Source organism: Ciona robusta, chromosome 8 (genome assembly GCF_009617815.1).
Source record: "Ciona robusta chromosome 8, ASM961781v2".
Taxonomy (NCBI): Eukaryota; Metazoa; Chordata; class Ascidiacea; order Phlebobranchia; family Cionidae; genus Ciona; species Ciona robusta.
This window is the reverse complement of record NC_143242.1, coordinates 5,191,714-5,203,758: the sequence shown is the minus strand read 5'-3', so window position 1 is coordinate 5,203,758 and position 12,045 is coordinate 5,191,714. Positions and strand designations below refer to the sequence as shown.

At 37.1% G+C, this 12,045-nt stretch overlaps 1 protein-coding gene across 1 annotated transcript; it reads right to left on the bottom strand.

The window, feature by feature from the left end:
• Positions 1–3,022: 3,022 nt before the first annotated feature.
• On the bottom strand, positions 3,023–9,980 carry LOC149732630 (uncharacterized). The gene is made up of 17 exons (XM_089883117.1): positions 9,822–9,980; positions 9,440–9,622; positions 8,364–8,521; positions 7,835–8,000; positions 7,381–7,767; positions 7,128–7,279; positions 6,888–7,035; positions 6,551–6,741; positions 6,057–6,270; positions 5,623–5,793; positions 5,165–5,349; positions 4,621–4,844; positions 4,276–4,486; positions 3,903–4,041; positions 3,512–3,686; positions 3,241–3,434; positions 3,023–3,154 (listed from the first exon to the last, which is right to left on the bottom strand). The coding sequence occupies exons 1-17, from the start codon at positions 9,895–9,897 to the stop codon at positions 3,093–3,095; spliced, it is 3,036 nt and encodes a 1,011-aa protein (XP_089739243.1). The 5' UTR covers positions 9,898–9,980; the 3' UTR covers positions 3,023–3,092.
• Positions 9,981–12,045: the final 2,065 nt, after the last annotated feature.

Below are 12,045 nucleotides of genomic sequence, written 5' to 3'. Positions count from 1 at the left end.
GTTTTAAATCTAAAGTACAGTCTAAACTAAATTCAGCAACATAATTTAAAAATGACCTGCAACTAAACAGTCTTAACCTAAAACATAAATTACATCATCAGAAAATGTAGGCAAAACTGTAAATAACTGTTTTTAATACTTGATTACCTTTAGAAATAATTAAATCAATAATTTATTTGAAATACTATACCTTTAAAATCAGTTTTATCACAAATTTAATATTGGTTGTAGTAGAAAAAATAAAAACAGAAAAAAACAGTTGCTTTTTTCACCCCTGTTTTATAAGGCAATATCGGCGTAAAAAAAAAGAAAAAGAGGTGTATATCAAATATTCTTAAAAATTTAAACATACAAGCAGCAAGTTACTTAAATATGTAGCAAATAACTGCATTAATAATAAGTTTATCACGAAAGCCCTTCTCACAAAAAAAAGTTTAACAAGCCCTATAAAAAGTTTTCAATTTTTTGTTTAATTTAATAATTTGTGTTTTACCGAAAAAGAATTATTATTTAGAATTAAAGTTAGTATAAAAAATATGCCACATAAATATTGTTTTTACCCAGAAAAGTTGTTTGCAATAAATTGTGTTTTTTTACCGGGCTAGGAGGTTTGTCCTTTCTTACCCCAAGTACCCCATTGTGTTTTATTAAGCCACTTTACTATAAAGTAAAAAAAAACTTATTGAGTTAAACCCCATTATAGCACACAACACAACCAATTGAACACATAAAATGGGTAGTACAATAACTAGTAACCCTTCGTTAACCTACATTTTTCTTTGTGATCCCTGGCAGCAGCAGCAGTCTCTGTATGTATGCATTGGCATTAATACAACAAAATAAATAAGTTGAATTGAACACATCGATATCGGTAGTTATGTACAGGTATGGAAAGCACCCATACGGCCATACCTGTAACGTAACAACCTAATTGAGGCATTCGGTCAGCACACATAACATTTATCAATAACATCATAATATATAGGACATTACCTGATTCAAAATTTAGAAGCAATCATCTTAACAGATTGTATATTGCTCATGCCTATTGCCATAGGCGTAAAGTTTTACTAAACGTTAGGGTTGCAAAAACCAGAAAAAAAGGAAGTCTTTGCAACCCTTTGTTTTCGGTTTGCAACCGTTTAAATATGTGCTTTTTAATTGCTCATACAAACGTAAACGTATTCAGAAATACTTAGGGATGAGACAAATTAAAATTACGCGGGTTCGGCGAGTCCGTGTAATGAGAAACGGTCAAATCCGATTGCCGCGCCAGTGACGTCACAGTAGCTATGTCGCATGCGCCTTTCGTCAAGCCCACACGAGTGTCGGTTATCTTACAAACGAAGACCCGTCCATCGGAAATAGTAGGTTTCTAGAACGAAATATCGCGGAAATAAACTGCCTAAATCGTTTCCAACACTGCTTTATATTTATATACAATGTTTTCCTCAGCCAAGCAGCATATTTATTACGAATTAGTAGGGATTTACATGTGGATTCATTGCATCATAATAGCGGTTGTTTGAACCTGGCAATTGATTACAACATAATAGCAATTCACACGTTGATTATTGACTTCATAATAGCAATTCACACGTTGATTATTGACTTCATAATAGCAATTCACACGTTGATTATTGACTTCATAATAGCGATTCACACGTGAATTATTTAGCAAACAGGAGTTTAAATACCAGTTGAACCCATTTGTGTCGTGAATGACGCATCGGTATTGATATATTTTAACGAACGTAAACGAAGTTTGTTCGCAGTAATAATGCCGTCTTCGTTTGGTCGAACGTAATTCCTTACGCATTATTAGTCTGGAGAAAATCAAAGGGTTGCCAGGCAATCCTGCAACCCCGTAACTTTACGCCAGTGCCTATTGCATGAAACCACTTCTGAGCTGTGGTATTGCATTTGCCATTTACATTTACCATCTGATTTTACTCAATACAAGGACAAGTTCACTTACCTAGCATTAGGATGAGAATATTGCATTCAAAACATAACTTGTGTTCTAGATTGGAAATATTGTATACAAAACATTAAACTCTTATATAAACAACAAATATGCTCAAGGCCTACCTTAAACTTTAAAACAACACTAAACAATTTAATAACACGAAACAACAAATATGCTCCAGGCCTACTTCCAACTTTAAAATAACACTAAACAATTTAATAACACTAAACAACAAATATGCTCCAGGCCTACCTCAAACTTTAAAATAACACTAAACAACAAATATGCTCCAGGCCTACCTCCAACTTTAAAATAACACTAAACAATTTAATAACACGAAACAACAAATATGCTCCAGGCCTACTTCCAACTTTAAAATAACACTAAACAACAAATATGCTCCAGGCCTACTTCCAACTTTAAAATAACACTAAACAACAAATATGCTCCAGGCCTACCTCAAACTTTAAAATAACACTAAACAACAAATATGCTCCAGGCCTACCTCAAACTTTTAAATAACACTAAACAACAAATATGCTCCAGGCCTACCTCCAACTTTAAAATAACACTAAACAATTTAATAACACGAAACAACAAATATGCTCCAGGCCTACTTCCAACTTTAAAATAACACTAAACAACAAATATGCTCCAGGCCTACTTCCAACTTTAAAATAACACTAAACAACAAATATGCTCCAGGCCTACCTCAAACTTTTAAATAACACTAAACAGTTAAATAAAATTGCGCAATAAAATCGACACGCTCGACGACCTCATAGAAATATCTAACTACGTCATACTAAGGGGATTTTCGGAAAGCTTCCAGCCTGAGCGTTAAAGCATTAACCGACGTAACATGCATGGGAAAATGGAAACATTACATAGAAATATTATATAAACTTTGAACGGGGAGCTTGAATAATTAGAATACAGCGTACGTTGTTTTAACAGTTTCTTACAGAATGAGTTACTATTTTTTAAACCTAAGTTAAACGTTAACCTAAATTGTAAATTTGTTTTTTTTAGGAAATTAGAAAGAACGAAGTATTACAGCTTCGCTCAATTTGTTTTATTGCGAGTTGTACAGTTGCGCATAATTACAAAACACTACAATAAATTAACCAGATCTAGTTGTCGATTGTCTTGGAGGTCTTCTTTCCACCACTAATTGTTTTAAGCCTGAAAAAATAATATATGTGTAAGTGAAGAGTTGTTGTATTGCCAAGTATATTAAAAAGATTAAAATAAACATAAAAAACTCAAACCTGCAACAGCTGATTGGAAGCCAGCGTTATAATCGAGTCCAACTTCCGACTGTTCGTATTTAGTTCTTCTATCTAAGTAGTTGCCACGTTTGTCAGGACCTCCGACCAATGCCCCGAACAAAGTAAAAGGGTTTCTTCTTCTTGAGTGTAACCCGCTACCATGGTTGCAAACAGCTGGTGGTTTCGGACATGAACTAAAATAAAATATGCGCTTCAGTTATAACCAGCGCCACATCGGCATGTTCAATACCATATATCGTTCATTACACACCTTGATCTATGGTGAGGCCTCTGAGGATAGTTTCTGCCAAAACCAACTACATAGCTTCTACCAGAATCGCCAAGAAGCAGATGTATTTGTCGTCTACCCCAGCGTTCGTATAATGCACTGTTTGGTAATGGTGGTTGCAACTGACTTGCCATGATCGCCATCATTGCAGCGTTAGCTGGGAAAAAAGAATGTTTTAGCATACATACTTGTGGTTTGCTTGTTCCTTTCCACATGTTTTATCATATATATGGTATACACGATACACACGATTTTTAACTTCATTAATCCACCATGATATACCCGCATTTAATACAATACAAAATCGTGTCAGCATATGCTTCTTTCGTTTATGTACATGCTTCTATATACCCTTCAATTTGTTTGCACTCACCGGCGTAACGATTCGGGCCCCATTTTCTCAGCCACATTAATCCTTGAGGGGTGGATGGAATTACGTTCATCACGTTGTTCATAAAATCCGCTACTCTATCCCTGTACATGGCTTCACCTGTTAGATTAGCCATCAGCACCTAAACAAGTATAAGGTTAAAACTTTCCATGAAACTGCAAAAAATCAAACAGATTCTCTTAAGACGAATTTGAACCCGTGTCCGGTGCTTTGGCAGTGGTTAGAGCGCTCTCCTCTTATCCATAGAGAATATAAATACTCTAGAAATGAGCACTATAAATACTCAAGAAATCAGCACTAATAGATGCATTGTATATGTTTCGCTTGGGTCACATTATCAACTGAAAAATTTTACCTGAACTCCAATCATTTTCCTATCCCATGAGAATTCTCTTTCTACCAGGTATGGACCACTCGCTCTTAAATATTGATTTGTGGCATCGTTCAGATACCTTTGTTCTCCTGTAGCTCTATACAACCAAGCGGCTCCCCATATCATTTCATCTTCATCGGAATATGACTTGTAATACCGCTTAGCTTGGGGTACCGAAACGTGATATAACCCTCTGAAATAAGTCAATTTTCGTGTGAAAAGGCAAAGTGTACAAACTATATAAGAAAAAAGATAAACTAAACATTTGAAATGCAGTAGGAAAGGTGTTACATTTTCTGTCAGAATTTTAACGTATTGTTAAAATACCTGTGCTGTTTCGCAAAACTGTAAATGGTTCTCGCATGCGCTAATGCGTCGTTCGCCGTAGCGGCGTGAGTGGGTCGCAGAAAAATGGAGGCCGCCGCAAGTGCAGCTGCTGTTTCCGCTGCCACGTCACTTCCAGGTTTGGTTGGTGTGATTTTGTAGATAGGTCTTGCACCAGTTATTTCTTCTGGGCGACTCCAAAAGCGATGGCTGCTCCCACTCCCAACCTAGTTAAGTCAAATATACTTAGAGGATACTCACAAAAGCTTAAATTATTGCAGCACAACGTTAGCTCACACGCATCGTCATGCAAAGTATTTGGCCTGCGTGAAAAAGTTGTTCAGCAACATTAATTCTTAGAGCACATTAACTACTATTTGGATACCCACAAAACTTTAATGCATTTAAGCATGACGGTGTCTCATACATGCAACGAATTGGCCTATGTGCAAAAGTTGCCAAACAACGGTAATTCCAATATTCTAAATCGGGAGTGTTGACCTCATATAAACATAAATACATGTGGTTACTTAGCGCAACAACGTACCTGCACAACAAGTTCCTGCGGGGCAATATGAGCTGCGATGAGATACGACGTTGCCCACCGAATGGAACCGATAAACCTCGATAATGTCCCGGAATCGAAGTAAGCTTGTCGGTAATTAATTCCACCCCACGACAGCAGAGTGACGGTCGAAGCCATAGGGAACATAAACTTTATGTAATCGCCAGCTGTAAGGTATTAGGTATTATTTCACACCTCACCTTTAGCACATAATATCCAAATACCCTGGTCGTGTTTTAAACTATTTACAACAGTCAGTGCGGGGTGTCGTGAGGATATACGATTTTATATTTTTATGAATGTTTTTTTTTTTTGTTTCTACCATAGGGTACGACATAATAAAATTAAAAGGTGTCTCATCTCCCCCCATCCTACCATAAAACTACAACTTTACTATTACTAAATCTAAAATGCATAAGGTTCTTTTTTATACAACATACCGTCAAACCATCCTTTGCTAAGATCCACTCCTATAGAACAGCCGTCCTTTAGGCACGAATCTCCCCTCCACAATATTCTGTTGTATCTAGGAGATAACGCCCCTGATCTTTGTGCGTTGTAGAAGAGATTGGATTTATGTAGCACCTCGTTGTAGTCGTATGTTGTGTTGTCTGTCCCCCCAAAAAATGGTTTATAAATACCTTATATAGGAGCTTATGAGAATATCAATTATAAACCTTTTATACGTATAGTTTTGGTGGAATAAAAAGATAAGTGTTGCCATTCGTCTGGTCTATTTGATTGTAAACAAAAAATATTTACAAGAGCGTTAATTGTTCGGAACACAATCAGGAAATTTGGTAAACGGATAGGTACTAACGGAATCCCATCTTACCCCACAATATTATCTATTTCTTTCATTTATTTAAAATACCTTTTGCTCGTTTCCACGACGGTCTAGTCTGCCTTGCATTCCGCACCACAACACCGTTGCGCGAAGACGGGTTGCACCTAGATGGGTTGACTGTTGTAGCAGCTTGGGTGGAAGCTGTCGTAGTCGGTGTTGTTACCCTTGGTCGAGAACTAGGACGAGGTCTAACTGCTGCTGGCCGCAGACGAGTCCTAACTGTAGAATGTTGTGTATAAGGTTAACCGTACAACGTCTTTTACTTTGTCAATTTTTCTCACATTTTAGGATCAATGTATGGCTGACAATTTTGACTAACCATAAAAGACTACTGAATTAAAATATTGCCTGTTGACAGTTACCCCCAAAATGGTAGCAACGTCGAGCTTCGAACCCAGGACGTCTGGGCTAGAACTAGACGCGCTGGCCACTGTTCTAGAAAACCGAGGAAACTTTGTATTGCTGCATATAGAACATTTTGGCCCCGTGACATCGCTTGGGATCAATCGTCATATTTAAATAGACCGTGGTTTCGTTTTCCACGTAAGAACGCTAAACTGATACATGCCTGATGTTTCTTCTTCCCCTTCTTCTTCCTCTTCCTCCTCCTCTTCTTCCGCTTCCTCTTCGACGTCGTTTGCATGGTTAGAGTTCGGAAACAAGTCCACTGCATCTCCAGTGTTGTACTCAGAAGAGCAAAGATAAACTCGACCTATTTTACAAAAAAAAAAAAAAATTTTTACCATTCAGCCTTTCAAACAGTATAGCTGTTCTCGGTATGGCTGTTTCAAAAACTTTTTGAGTTGACTCTTATGTAAAGTTTCTTTTTGTTTTAAACAACAAGTAAAGCTTGTTTACCTGAAGGGTAATCGTTCGTCTGCTGCCACAAACCAGCAATGAAATTCATTTGCAGTTCTCCAGGGTAAAGTACTGCGTTCCACGACAAAGCAGATAATTTCCAAACGTAACCGTTCCGCATGCTGCCGGCTACTCTAGCACTCCAAACCTAAGATACACATAAATTACACAAAAAAATTACAAATTAAAACTATACGGTATACATAGCTAAAGCTAACACATATAGGCCTTACAAATCACCTGCATATGTTTCACTCGTTGTTGGAACACGATAACGAGCAACCAGTCCGATACAGCAGCAGGAACATTGTATTTGAGTTTCCCACTAAAGAATGAAGTTCCGTTGTCCACCCAACCAGTCGCCTCTGTTCTATAAGCTCCGATCCTTTGTACTACAATTACAAATTTTATGAGTAGCCCAATACAAAGTTGTACACGTGTATATAAAACGGATCAATAAAAACTTGTTTATTTTGAATTTTTCTTTACTTACTTCTGCATGATTTTCCTTGAAACTGAACTGAATTAGATGGTGCAGCAGTCGTTGTAGCTCTTGTTGTTGTTGTCGTTGTTGTTGCTGTAGTTGTTGTTGTAGTAGTTCTTGTAGGCGTTGTTGTGGTTGCTGGTGTTGTTGTTGGCACTTCTGTCGTAGTTGTAACAGCCGCAGTAGTTTCAGCAGTGCTGGTTGTTGTTACATCTGGGGTGGTAGCTGCTGGCTGTGTGGTAAGACGTGCTGGCGTTTCTGTTGTTGTAGTTGCCACAGTTGTTGTAGGGGCAGGTGTAGTTGTTGTGTAAGCTGGCAAGGTTTCTAAGTCAGAAAGTCTCGATGGAGTGTGGCAGGTCGCGTCTGTCAACCGTCCGTTGAATAGTCCAACGTAACCTGTGTAATTATATATGTTGCACGCACGTATAAAGGAATATAAGTTTAACATTGAATGTCGTATTACCTCGTTGTGGTTTTTCACCTTCTACACCTTGTATTACAACCAATGTACGGTAGTGGGAATTTAAAGATCCAAGGTTGCTGTTATAAGGGAGATTATTGAGTGTGAATGCATTGTGGCTTGGGGACACACTTGTAGGTTGGGATGACCAGCTTGACAAGAAAGCATTCTGTGCATAATACAATGTTATCATATATGTGAAAGATATACACGTATAGTAGGGTGGGGGAAATGGGACACCTTTCATTTTATTTTCTTGTCCTATTTGGTAGTAAACAAAGAACATTCAAAGAATTACAAAACCTTATGCTCACAACTCTCATACAGATCGTTGTTAATTGTTTAAACACGATCAGGATATTCGGATATTATGTGGTAAAGGTGTCCCGTCTGCCCGTAACCTACTATATATAGTGCTGAGGTGTTCATTTCAAATACTCGTATAATTATCGTGGCTACGTGTATAATAGTAGCCAATGGACATGGAGTGCAACTTACAAGCAGTCTTACACTTAAACACTTGTTTACTTACGTTACCAAGCGGGCGATCAAAGGCAATGAGAATAGCCCATCCTTCAGATACATTGGAAGGTATGTAAGGAAATTCAACCAAACTGGCGAAACCTGTCGCCCATTCTTCAACTATGGTGATTCGTCCATCATCTATGTCTGGCTTACGGCACTCGAGTGCTGCAAACGAAACTCGTGGTTTATCAATGGCCTTGAGCTAAATACCATTTGTTTAATTTTGTATATGAAAATCCAGTTTCAACGCTGTTTTAAATAGATGCCGATTTTTGTGAATGAATGTATATTGCTTTATCCTGGCGTGCAAGGGTAAACGCAAGTCGTTATAACACGGGTATATACTGTTTTATACACTTCGTGCTAGCTTACGAGTTGCCCCCTATATGTAACTTTGTGGGTGATTGTTTTTTGTGTGTGTGTCTGACAATTTAGACAATCCATTATAGTGACCACTGGGTATGAGCAATCGCCGTGAAGTTAAATCTATATATTTTGAATCTTATACACAGACGATTCAAATGGATTCGGATCGTTACCGAACACCACATTATATACAATACAGATATAATTATAAGACAGAGATTAATAACGTCATTAAGTCGAAATCATTTATGCTTACGCACTAAATTGAATTAACATTTAAAGTATTAATTAATCAATTATAATCCTTAAACACGTCATTGACGCCGTTTGATTCCAAATAATTAAAGTTTCATGAAATGAATCAGAATATAAAAAATTCGTGTCATACGAGGTGGTAATGACCGCGTGTGTACGAGGTATTATGGCAAAAATGTGGTTTTAAACACCCTTATTAACCACGTCAGCCTGTTTTCACTTGTTTTCTGACAACACTTACACAATATTTTTTTACAATAAAAAAGAGACAAACAGTTTTAAAGTGTTCTGTAAAAATGGTTTATAATTCTTTTTATCAACTATATAAAACATATAGCCTACACTTTAACACTTCAAAAATCTTATAATCTTTAACACTTTAAAAATGTTCATTATACACCGTTAACACTGCAATAATGTTATACCGACTTTAAAACAGCTGAGATACATTTATCTACTTACGTTCACAAGTTGGGTTTCTTCCATTCCATCTACATAATCCACCGAGACAATTGCACACCCTCGATACCTGCATAGGTGTAAACCCGGTAAGACATCGAACTCGACATCGGGAACCAGACCTATTTCCTCTTGTGCAACTCGCTATTGCGCCATTACTGGGTGGCGATAGTAAACCGCATGTGCCTAGAACCAAAAATTACACCATGAGTTTGAGTTTGTACAACTGCTTTCTATAATATTTGTTCTCCTATTGCACAAGACAAACAAATAATAAAGGGATAGCGTAAAAATCTAGTTGTCAAACTAAAATTAAAAATACGTTAATTTTGTTCCGCTGCAACTTTACGATTTTCGTAATTCCTTTCCTTAAGAATAAGCTTACCTGTTGCCTGAGCGTAATCAAAACACAGTGTCCAACCAACATAGAAAAAAATAACACACAATGAGCCGACCTTCATGACGGTTAAAACGTATTCTCACTAGCAACGATTTCATCTGGCGGGAGATATCAGCGCTTGCGAACTCGTAATCAACCTGGCGTATTCAAACACGTCGATTTTAGCTCGAGGCAAAAATCATGATCGTAACAACAAGTTGTAGCCTTCTTTTTCATGCGTAGTTTCTTACCTTCCACGGTGATTCATATAATTCAGTACTGCGAAGTGTTTAATCACTTAAATTAATCATGCATTGCGTATTTACTGACTTAATCTGTTTTATCTAAGACCCAAAATATACATGAACAATATATCTTAAAATAGAAAAACACGAGGTTTGCTAAATAACTGTCAAATAACCGAGTCAAATAAGATACTGCATTTATTTTAATCCCAAACAGTGTTTTCCGTTAATTTAGTATGATGTTGAATATTTGTTGAAGAATTCCCCGATGTTTATGTTTAAACATGCTTTCTTGAGAGATTTTAACCTTTTACTACATATATTGCTACACAGGAACGTGTGTCATTCTCAACTCTTTGAAAAGCTTGACTCTATTCACATTTGTAACGTATATAATGCTAACGATTTATTTCTATAGTATATATAGTAGGATGGGGGAAGATGGGACACCTTTTCAATCTATTCCCCCTTCAATTTGGTAGTAAACAAACATTCAACGATTTTTTTTATAAAACTTTATTCTCACGGCTCCCATAGATCGTTGTTAATTGTTTAAAACACGATCAGGATATTTGGTTATTATATGTGAAAGGAGTCCCATCTTCCCCCCACCCTACTATACCATTATAAGTGATTTGGGCTAAAATCCCCGAACCAGTAAAAGGCGTGAAAGTTGTTTTTATGTTTTATGTTACGTAACAATTGCGACCACGTTGTATTGAACGCAACCTTTTTCGCCTTCTCCTTTAGCTGTCAGCAGAATTTAAGTAGTACTGTGGTTTGTATATCTGCATACATCCGGCTTATTCATCTAGACATAACCCTTTGAGCGATACCTGTGTTGGCTTCTTGTGTCGTGAAAATTGTTCGGTACGTATATTTGAACCATATTTGTGTTATAGCGTTGTAAATTACCTTTTTATGTAAATTTTGAAAACCGCACACTCATAATTCCCATTGCATATCTGACAAGAGTAAAGGGTATCTATCAGGGCCACATTAAACTTTACTAGAACGCATTTCACAATGATGAGTCGGCGACCAAGCACACGCGCGTGTGAGTGTTACATACGGATTAGTTTATTCCTCAATATTTACAGCGAGTTAAACATATACGCCATACGGAATGAAAATAAACAAGCAGTTTTTATACAGTTCCAGAAATTACAACATAAAACTCAATTTACTTTGTACATAAACATCCGGTCTAAACAATATAAACGTCCGGCAGTAACACAATGTGACATTGCTCAAACAAAAGAAATATTTTGATTTACCAGAGTATATTATACCGTTTCTCGTTTTTCATTACGCAGATACAAAATTACTCATGAAACAAAGGTTTACATTACAAAGCTTGTTGTAAGTATAGAGTTATAGTTATTACAACAAATGCAGATGTTGTGTTCAAAATCCCCCTCTCAGATACATGTGGATATTGCTTACAATAACCATATGTTACTCACTTCCGGCGCCGTTGCATAGTGGTTAGCGCGCCTGCCTGTAACCCAGAGGTAATGGGATCAAGGCTCGACGCTGCTACCATTGTCGGTGTATGTGTCCTTGGGCAAGACACTTAACGGCAATTGCTCCAACCTAGTGGTCACTAATGGGTTGTCCAAATTATTAGCCATACATTAAAAAAAATGAAAAAATCCCCCCCCCCAAATAATTACCCACAAAATAACATACATGGTAACTCGTAAGCTGGCACGAGGTGTTAAACCCGTGTGATTACGACTGTCGTTTTCCGGCCACGCGAGGATAAAGTAAGTTACATTCATTCTCAAGGTCTTGTCAGCTTTGTAACAGTTTCAACCAGGTGTAACTGTGTCTATTACATTGTCGACCTAATAAAACGTAGACTGTAGGCATATAACCTTACAACCATTGTTAAAACGCACATCTAATTCTAATCTATGTATACACGAAATGTTTTCATGACTACAGTACAGATTGTGTCAGAGCGTAGAAAACCAAACAAT